This window comes from Oreochromis niloticus, unplaced genomic scaffold (genome assembly GCF_001858045.2).
Source record: "Oreochromis niloticus isolate F11D_XX unplaced genomic scaffold, O_niloticus_UMD_NMBU tig00000824_pilon, whole genome shotgun sequence".
Lineage (NCBI taxonomy): Eukaryota > Metazoa > Chordata > Actinopteri > Cichliformes > Cichlidae > Oreochromis > Oreochromis niloticus.
Window position 1 is genome coordinate 11,540 of NW_020327256.1, and position 10,956 is coordinate 22,495.

At 40.2% G+C, this 10,956-nt stretch overlaps 1 protein-coding gene across 1 annotated transcript; it reads left to right on the plus strand.

Annotated features, from left to right (window-relative positions):
- Window positions 1–412: 412 nt before the first annotated feature.
- Window positions 413–5,518, plus strand: LOC100710645 (acyl-coenzyme A thioesterase 1-like). The gene is made up of 4 exons (XM_003460351.5): window positions 413–590; window positions 1,429–1,884; window positions 2,253–2,449; window positions 4,578–5,518. Exons 2-4 carry the CDS (start codon window positions 1,434–1,436, stop codon window positions 5,184–5,186), a joined length of 1,257 nt encoding a protein of 418 aa, XP_003460399.3. The 5' UTR covers window positions 413–590; window positions 1,429–1,433; the 3' UTR covers window positions 5,187–5,518.
- The last annotated feature ends 5,438 nt before the right edge of the window (window positions 5,519–10,956 follow it).

Sequence of the window (10,956 nt, forward strand, 5' to 3'; positions counted from 1 at the left end):
AAATAGATGACCCAAAATGCTTTACAAGGTTACTTACAGGCATTCAATTTCAAAGCGTGGCAAGTAGTAATACAGATCCACGCTTCCCTCCGCCACCTCACCCACCCCACCCCTTATCCCATCAACCCCATTTGATTAATAGCACTTCAACTGTAAGAGTGATCCGGTGACGCTAAAAATCCCTCTCAATAAATAAGAGAGCTACTGAGGGCAGTTATGTGTCTCGGACTTTGACTGTGATCAAGTTTGTTTCATGACTTAACCCTCGAGGAAGCTTTCTGGCTATTTTTCTATCATTTTCTTTTTACTTTAACTTTTAATTTTTAATTTACTGCAATTTGAAGCTGCATTTCCAGTGGTCTTTTTTTTTAATAATATTTGACTACAGTGGTAACACTTTACTGTAACACCATAGAGGTTCAAAATTCTTTAGCTCCAGTTTTTGACACAGCTCTTTCCTTTGTTGATTTTTGACTTTTTCATTTTTTGCATTTCTGTGGATCATCTTCTGGACTTTTGCCTCTTTTTCCAGGACTCCACAGTTCTCTATCGCTTATTTTCAGTCAGCTTCTGTTAACACTTCTGTTCTTGTAAGTTTTATTAACATCACTTTAAATTCATTTTGACTGTGCATTGATGTCCTTGGATTGACTCTTCTCTCCCGATCCTTTTGTCATCCTTTTGTCGTTATATGAGTGTGTAGTAAGACCACTTTATCTTGCAAGATTACCCAATACACACCGAATTTATCTCAAGGATTTTGTAATTCTTGTAGATATTTTCATACTGAATTTTATGTCTGAATACTGAATGAAGATCACTTCATATTCTATTTCAGTGAGCAAAACAGATGAGTTCAGTTTGTTCCTCTAAGTTCAGACCACTGCTCCCATTTATCTGAAAGTAGACATCTCTGTGAAAACACCACTAATCTTATGTTGTTTTTTCCTGGATCAAGCAACAGAAGAAAGAAACAGAGGAGGAAGGAAATCTCTCAGACAGACCCAGATCCCCAGCACAGCGATAGATATCACTATTAGAGTCCTTTCAGTCATTTTGCTTTCAGTTCCTGTCAGTGTTAATTACAGTTTAAACTATGTGACACTTTTTGTTTTTTTGTTCCTTCTCACTGACTTTTTATATTTGTATTGCTACAAAGAACCTGCTAAACTAACCTCTAAAACAAACCTTCTTGAAAGGCGTGTTGTTAATTAAATCAATCAATCAGTTAGTTTTCTGAAAAGGTGTATGGAGGAAAGTTAGATTTCTGGGGTTTATCACACTTTTGTATGCATACTGGATTTATGCCTCTCAAAACTGACTTACTGAAGTTAGATTTCTAACTTGATCTTCCATCTACTGTCTCCTTACAACAGGTAGTCTGACAGAGAGTCGTTTCACATGAATACACTGTTTTTCTTCTTTCAGAAAAGATGTCTTCCCAAGTCAGACTGAGGCTGCTGCCAAGAGCAAGGTGTCTGTTTGACGAACCCATTAAGGTGAAGGTGGAAGGGTTGAGGTCCAGACAGGTGGTCACCATGAGAGCCAGATTAACTGACGATAAGGGAGTGGTGTTCAGCTCCTCGGCTACCTACAGAGCTGATGGCAGTGGGGAGGTCGACCTGAACAGAGATCCCTCACTTGGTGGGACATACGTTGGAGTAGAACCTATGGGTCTCCTGTGGTCCATGAGGGCACAAAAGTCTCACAAAAAGTTTCAAAAGGCAACATCTCTGAAGCCTCAGTTGGTGAATTTTTCTGTGCATGAGGGGGAAGGCAGGATACTGGCAGAAGAGACAAATGAGAGGATTCTGATTGGGGATGGTGTCAGTCGGGTCCCTGTCCAAGAGGGGAACATTAGTGGAGTCCTGTTCACTCCTCCAGGTACTGAAGTTGTTCCAAGCATTCTGTCTTTATTTTAATTTACCTACAGCCTAATGAATGTTTCAAGTGTAATTGTTCAGAAACAAATGTAATTGTCATGGTCCTGGGTCTTTGACCGTAGATATTTATAGGACTGGTGTACATTTATTAGGGTTTTGTTTGGTTTAAAGTTCAAAGAGTGTCAAGTTTTTATTCAGCTATCGCTGATTTTAATATTGACTCCCTTTTTATTGTTCAATTATTTTTTCACTTTAACATAATAAAGTGGCAGTTGTAGAAGAAATTTGAGCTTAAGGACATCTAGAAATTAAAGATGAAATTAGAAATATGACTTTTTACTGACAGCAAATTTTGTGTCTATGTTCCAGGAGGTGGTCTGTTTCCTGCTGTCTTGGATATATTGACCTTTAAATCTGAGACAAGAGCCAGTCTACTGGCCAACAAAGGCTTTGTGGTCCTCGCTATAAGTCTAGTCGAAGGCAAATTTGAAAGTTTTGAACATTATCCACGGTTTCATCTCGACCACTTTAAAGAAGCAATAGATTTCTTAAAACAGCAACCTAAGGTGAGTCAATTTAATGACCTTCTGCTAATAGGGATACTAATGCGCTTAAAAAGGAAAGAAATAAAATGAATACGTCAGATTTTGAGAAAATTTTGGATTTTTATATTGTTCAGAGATTTGGATAAGTGAATTATTTTCTCCAAATTAAAAGCTGCAGCCAGTTGGGCAGCTCAGCACAGAACCCAAAAATGGTGAACTGGTTGTGCGTCAGTGCTATAATGTTGTTGGTTGAAATCAAAATATAAACAATTTGGGGATTTTTTTCTACAAAAATTTGGTTACTACAAAAGATCAGCTTTATTGGTATCTAAAAGGATAAAGTAGAGGTAGATAGCAAAAATAATTATGAACTTTATTGTTTCATTTAATTAGGTTGGTTTGAATTTGGATGATGAATGGTTACACTCCATATTAATCTATATTAAATGTATAATCTTATTAATCACGCAGAAACAAATGAAGTCAGCCCTGAGCAACAAGTGTTTTTTTGTTTGTTTGTGTTTTTCAAATTTTATCACTGTTAAGGGATTTTATTAGGATTTTAGGATTTTTATTATGTTACGCTTAAAAGTACATTTCATTATCTAGATGTGTTTGCTCTTTTAGTATTCAGCTTAAATAGAGAAGGTACGCTCTGTTCAACAGGAATCCTGCATGCAGCACAGTTCTATTTTATCTCTTCCTGTACATGCTACACGAAAAGGGCTGGAAGCATTTTTAGATAAACCTCATCTGTAAGACATAGAACGCGTTGAAAAGGTATTGTTGCTGTTTTATTTTTGTTGGTGGAATAAGTTGATTTTACAGCACAATAAGGAGGCTGAACTATTCCACTAATTTGTTTACTGTTGGCCACCCAAGTACTGGTGAAAAGAGAAAAAGGTCGTGTTTCATCACGTAAAGGTGACACCGCTTTCAAGAATAGCTTGAAAGTAGAAGGCCGTGTCAACTACCTCTCTCGATTCTTGTGCCAGAGAAGGTGCCGCAGTTGTGTAGTTGTAAAGGATTAAAATGGGTAACGAAGCTTCAAAACTCACTGCTGACGAGCAGTGGTTAGAGAAAAACCACAGAGAAAAATGTCCAGGCGCCGGACAAATTAGTGCATGTAGATGGAGAAATCCTAAAAAAAACAAAATGTCCCACGTGGGAGGGAAAATGTAGCCCCTCCACATTGACTAAATTATAAGAAACCCTCCAAGCAGAAATAAATACTGAAAAGGATCCTAAAAAGAAAACAAAGCGTACACAAGAGTTGTAATATTTTAAAGCATAGAAAGAGGAATGAAGTGGAATGAACAAAAGGTTAAATTAAATTAGAGCTTATCTAATGTATTCAAACTGATAATAGAAAGGATAACAACCTGTAAATTGATATTAACAATAAAACAGAATTGGGAAGACAACCAAGCTGAATGAATAGAATGCATGAAACCAGATAATTCACACAAAATATATCAAATAAAAAAGAGAGATGCATAAGGCATATTACGGCTGTGTCATTGTTCAGCCAAGGAAAATGTCTCCAGCTTGGGAAGGTGTGAAGCTGCAGATTCACACAGACTCGTGATGGATACATAATAAAATATTAAAATAAACTATTGTATATTAGTAGTAAGTAGTGTATTGTAATATACTATTGCTGTTATAAAAAGGAAAAAAATACAATGATAACATTAATAATGACATACTATTAATAAGAAGAGGCACCTCAGTCAGTTATGATGTGAGGTGGATGATTGTTAAAAGTACTCTGATTCAAGCTTAAGGTTTGCTCAAACTCAGTACAATGATATATGAGATGAAGAAAATAAAGAAAATAATCTAATCAAGTGCATAGAGACACTTGACCTGCTTGTAAACCTGTCAACTTAGATGAGACTTTGTTAAGATGAAGAGCAAACCTATACTAACAACTAATGAGCCAAACCCTGTATACAACAGCTAAAGCTACAAGATTGAGAGGCTGAATTAAATATGTGGACACTACCTAGCTAATGAGGAGCAGTGACGCGCATGGAGATTGTTGCTTTTGGTTTAGAGTGGTAGATAAAATTTCATTGTGGGGGTCTGGGCTTCTCTGCTTAGGCTACTCCTGACAATCACCCTTAATTTTTGTATTATTTCACAGGTGGACAGTAAAGGAGTTGGCATAATAGCAAAATCAAAGGGAGCAGACATTGCACTCTCCCTTGCTACCTTTGTGCCAGGTATCAAGGCCGCAGTAAGCATCAATGGCTGCAGTGCCAATGTGGGCATTCCTCTCTATTACAAGAAACAGCAGATTCTCTCACCATTACAGTACGACTTCAGTAAGTTGATTACAAGTGAGTCAGGTACCAATATTGTAAAGTACATTTTTGAAGACCCCCTGGCAGAGAAGAACAAGGGCAGCCTGATCCCTATTGAACAAGCAAAGACTCATTTGCTCCTTGCAGCTGGAGAGGATGACCACAACTTTGACAGCAAGAGATACATGGACCAGATGGTGGAGAGACTGAAGCGTCATGGAAAGGAGAACTTTGAGAGTGTGTCTTACCCTGGGGCTGGACACTTGCTGCAGCCACCTTATAAACCCTTCTGCCCTTCTTGTGCACATGGACTTTTTCCCTTTATAGGCTCATGGGGAGGTGAACCCAAGGCACACGCAGCAGCTGAGGTCCACCTGTGGAAGAAGATCCAGGAGTTCTTCAGAACTCACTTGAGTTGTGATGCGGCACAGACTAAAGCCAAGTTATAACTTCAGGATGATTAAAAAGCTTGAGTTGCAGAAAAAATAAATCATATTATTAAATATTCAGCAGCTCTTACTGTTGTTTCGGTCCTCAGACACAGGAAACAGGCACTCCTTAGCTGCTGCAACCACCCACTCCTGCAGCTTCACCATTATTAAGTACACAGAGAGGAAAAAGGATCATTAGGCTTAGGGCTGGGCAATATGGCCTAAAATCCGTATCACGGTATAATCTGAAGCATGTGCGGTAACGATATATATCGCAATATATTCTTTTCCTCTGTATAACGTATTTTCCGCACTATAAGGCACACTTAAAATCCTTTAATTTTCTCAAAAATCGAGAGTGCGCCTTATAATCTGGTGCACCTTATAAATTGTGGTTGTGCTTACTGACCTCGAACTGATTTTATGTGGTACACAGTGCTCAAAAATCTGTCAAAAAATGTTTTAGTATGACTTTGAGAAGTTCAGCCATTTGGGAGGGGCTCAGAGTAGAGCCGCTGCTCCTCCACATTGAAAGGAGCCAGCTGAGGTGGTTCGGGCATCTGACAAGGATGCCCCCTGGGCGCCTCCTGGGTGAGGTGTTCCGGGCATGTCCCACCACAGGGGAGGCCCCGGGGCAGACCCAGGACACGCCGGACAAGCTAGAGGAGGTGGCTGGGGAGAGGGGGGTCTGGGCTTCTCTGCTTAGGCTGCTGTCCCCGCAACCCGGCCCCGGATAAAGCGGAAGAAGATGGATGGATGGATGGATGGATGGATGGATGGATGGAAAATTTTATTGATCCTGAAGGTTGACCCCGAAAGAAATTGTATATATATTGCACAAGCACTTCTTTGAGAGTCAGAGGAAGTCAGTGAAGCTGCAGAGACCTTTAAAGGGAGAACATCCAAGCTGCACAAAAAGTAGGCCTGTACATGATAATAAATATTTTGCTCCTCCAATTTGCATGTGTTTCATTTTGCTGGCCTTGGACTGTGTGTTTTATCCCTTTTCCAAGTGGGACACTGGACTGTTTTATCCCTCCAGTTTTTTTATGATGACTGTACTAATAGAATAAACCTTTATTATCTCACAAATGAGAAATTTGGGTGTTACACAGCTCTTACAGCGAGAGTAATATAGAAAAAAAGACAGAAGGTAGTCGTATATACATAAGCAACCGAAATTCAATAAAAAAATGTACAAAGATAAAATCTAGCCATAGATACTATAAAAAGGATCTTATTTCTCTCGGGAGCAGGCTGTCATATCTTGCAGATTTAAAACACTGCTATTATTTCAAAATAATATTTGAAATGTTCAAACACAGAAATGCACAGTTTTTGTGACAAACACCTAGTACACCTGTCTGTTCGCAGTAAAAATTAAATTAGGTGTCAAATCAAATGCAGAGCCGACAAGTATAGACATTCTGCACTTAAGTGGAAATACAGATACTCACAAGAAAGCAAAAAGTAGCCGAGGATTTGTCAGTTCAATTTAGTTCCGTTTTATTTATGTATGAGCAAGCACTATGGTGACAGTGGGAAGGAAAAACTCCCTTTTAACAGAAAGAAACATCTGGCAGAACCTGGCTCAGCTAGGGGCAGCCATCTGGCATGACCAGTTGGCGGTGAGGGGAGAAAGACAGGACAAAGGACGCACTGTAGATGAGAGCAAGAAACACTCAGTGCCCCCAGCAGCCTACACCTATTTCAGCATAGCTAAGGGAGGATTCAGGGTCACCTGATCTCTCCCTAGTCACATGATTTGTAAAAAAAGGAACGTTTTACTCCTAATTTAAAAGGTAGAGAGTTTCTATTTTCCAAATCCAAACTAGGAGCTGGTTCCACAGAAGAGGGGCCTGAAAGGCTGTCAAATATCCTAGGAACTACAAGTAAATCTGCAGTCTGAGAGCGAAGCGCTCTAGTGGTGTGATATGGTAATATGTCGCTGTTGGAGACTTCAGGGGGTCCATCGAGCCTGCAGTGCCACCACCTGCTCTATCACTCGCGGTTTCCACACCGTCGCCTGCCGTGCCACCACCTGCAGTTTCCACACCATCACCTGCAGGGTCACCACCTACGGGTCCTACACCACCGCCTGCAGTGTCACCACCTGCTGCGCCTGCCTCGTCTAGTCCTGCCTCGTCTGGCCCTGTGGGTGCCACGCCGCCATCTGGTCCACGACCTGTTTGGATGGCACGTCCACGTCTAGCCCGGCCGGCTTGTCCATGTTCACCATCTCAACATCGTCAGCCACTTTCCAGGCCGCTGGCTGGACATCATCGCTGTCGTGGGCGACCTTCTGAACTGAGCTGTTTTGGACTCCTGCCCTGTCGAGCTCCGGGTCGGCCCCCTGAACTTTTTGTTGGCTCTGTTTTTCTTGTACTCCAGTGTTTTTGATTTTGTGGCCCGTTTTGGTTTGTTGTTGTTCTCTGTCCAGCAATAAAGCTGAGTTGTTTAAGTTCATTTTTGCCTCCACGAGTCCAGCTCTTTGGTCCACCACTCCTACCTGCCTGCACACAGCCATGACAAAATAACTTGAAATTTCAAGAACGATAACTCAAAATTTCGAGTTATGGATACTACATTGTTCCTTCCTTATCACTTGCACACTTCCTTATCTTGCTTTTCTTGCTTCATCACATCTTCATCACAGACAGACCATACACCGCATTCCAAATTCCGCATTAGTTAGGGGTGGCCAAATATAAAGTTTATGCACAACTGCAAGTCTCTGGAGGATCCTACACCTTGATGTTCGCAGGGCTCCAGAGGCACCAGCAGCTTCAAATATCTGTTTGCTGCTTTGTAATGGCCTTTTAGCAGCTGCTTTCTTAATCTGATGTATTTGTCTGGCAGAAACCTTCCTCATTGTGCCTTTATCTGCACGAACCCATTGTGCTCTGACTCAGCCACAAATCTCTTAACATTATGGTGATCATGCTTAAGTTTTAGTGAAATAGCTAAGTTTTTCATTACATGTCCAAGGCATTCAACTATTTCACGCTTTTCAGCAGCAGAGAGATCCTTTTTCCTTCCTATACTGCTTTAAAATGGTAGCCTGCTTAATAATGTGGAACATCCCTCTTTAGTAGTTTTTCCTTTAATTGGGCTCACCTGGCAAACTAATGATGATAGGTGTCCGAGATTGATTTCAGTCATCCAAAGAGCCCTCTGAGACACAATTCCATCCATGGGTTTAATTGAAAAACAACTTATCTACACATCTAGCTAGCGTTCTTAAACTCAGCCTGCATAAATGTATATTTTCATTGTATGTTTGGTCTCAAATTGTATATAAAGTAGTAAAAAGTATTAAAAGCCTTAAATATATATTCTCTGTACCTGTAAACACCCAGTATTGTTCAGAATCACATCAGGCTTATTTGTCACTATTTACTAACATTGTATAGAAAAAAGCCATCAGGAAATTATGGATTTTATGTAATGTTATGATTAATAATAATTAGTTACATCCTAGTGAGCTAAGGGGTTGCTTATCTCATGATGTTTTCCTTGGTGGGAACGAGTTTAGACTTGTAAATGATGTGTTTATGCTCTTGTGATAATTGACAGGTTTTATCTGCGCAGCTGCAGTTTATCTCTCCGACCACGCTGCACTCCTTCCACACTTCTCTGCTCCTGCAGCTTTTCTCTTTGCACACACGCACACAACTTCTACCTTTCCTCTCAGTGCAAATAAATGCTCTTTCGTGATTCACCGTTAGCTGCACTGCAGTCTGACTCACTATCTGTGGAGCACAACATGGAGGCATGAAAAAACACCAACACTGGATGGAGTTGATTTTTTTCCCCACAGGGCACAAGATATCACGTCATGTTAGAGAATCAATGAATTAGCAGATGTGATTGTACAAGAAAATATTTGAAAATATTGTTTTCATATTTATATTAAACTGAACTTTTCTGAAAATTGTGCGCTCTGAAAGATCTCACTGTGAGAGTACCAAAAAATGTATAATCACTAAGCACCTACTCATCTGTTTATCCATGAATTGATCCAGTCAGTCATGTGACAGTAGTGGAAAGGACAACATCCTGCAGATATGGCACTGGAGCTTCACTCAATCAAACATGATTGATCAGGTGATTTGAGCATTTCTAAAGACGCTGATCTCCTGAATTTTCATTGCAAAGGTGAAGATAGATAGATAGCCAGGCAAAAAGGTGTTTGGTCTATCATCTGGACACAGGAAAGAGAACAAGGATACAGGAAACAGAGAAGAGTATTCCAAGGAAGAGGTTTGCAAAGAAGAAATGGGATGTGAGGCTGAATAACAAGGAAGGAGAAAGGATTTGCATCCACAGAGACCGACGTAGGCCACATCGGACATCTGAAGAAGCTTTTATGCAAACATGAAGCCGTGGTTGCTTAAAACAGCTAAATCTAATTAGGGTTGGGCAGATAGGCACAAAGGATAGAAGGGCACAAGAATTAGGAAGCAAAATCAGTACAAGCCATGTGAATAAACTAACCTTCAGAGTAAAACAGGAAGTAGGAGAAAGGCATACCTACACAAGAAGACTAAAACTAAACATGATAAGAGAGACATTTAAATGTTTCCTGCCTTAGACTTTTATCAAATTATATTTTTTTGGTGCTTTGACAGTCAGTGTTTCATCAAATGCACCTGCTAATAAAACTTAACACATTCAGAGGTGTGTTAGTATAAAACAAAGGCTGAATTTTGTCACCGAACAACAATACTGAACATGTTGAACCATTATTAGTTAGAGTTAAATTGCCTTCTCTCCTCTCTGAGGCTGTGCTTGGCATTCAGTGATGATCCTATCACAGTGCCTGTGCTCTCTTCTGAAACATTTGTCTCTTTTTCTCACCCCAGAAAGCTTTGGAGGTGAACAGAGAGGAATATGAACGTCTGCCAGGGTGGAAGCAAGTGAACTTAAAGAAGGCCAAAGGACTGTTTTAATCGTGTTTTTAATAGGAGTTGGTACGTGAAGAGGTACAAGAGAGGACAGACGAGAGGGAGATGCGAGAAGAAGCCGCAGAGAGATGAACCTGCTTTCGATCTGATACGAGGAGAATGAGACTGGAGATGCACTCGCCTCGCTTATAGTGATGTTTTACTTCTCAACTTTGTCGTTACTTAACAAAATGAAATTCAAGCGGTATAACAAGCAGGTTAAAAAAAAAAAGACACCTGGCTTTGGTGCATACATTGCTTTTATGTGTGTCATAGCACTAAAATCACCGCTTATGGACTCGTCAAAGAAAAAGACTTGGACGCTTGTTGTCAGAGTGCCATGCTGTGGTTGTGTATGTGTGCGACTGTATATAATGTTTGTGTGCAACGTTAATTTGTGTAAAACTGTGTGTAGGTGCGCCTGTGACTTTGTATCTATGTAAAAACGAGTCCTGTCGTGTCAGATGTTGTAAGGAAAGTCGTCACTTCTTCTGTCCACACTGTCTGGATGCTGCCAGGCCTCTTAGGTAACTCATATTGCTCAAAACTGCTGAAGTGACCCTGGCTTACTGGGCGCCTGAGAGTTTCATTAGGAGAGAAACAGCAGCTTGAAGAATCTGATTGTATAGTGCCTTGCTTTTTGTGTACAGTTTATATACAGAAATTCTAGTCTGCATTTTTAAAGACTTTCTTTGTGATATAAGACATAGTGAAATAAATCACAATAATGCTCAACTCAGAAGTGGAGTCATTTGTATCCTTGCTGGATACACTTTCATTTCATTGCAACACAAAAACATTCAATCATGCTATCAGGAAAGAGTGAAGGGGGAAATTATAGC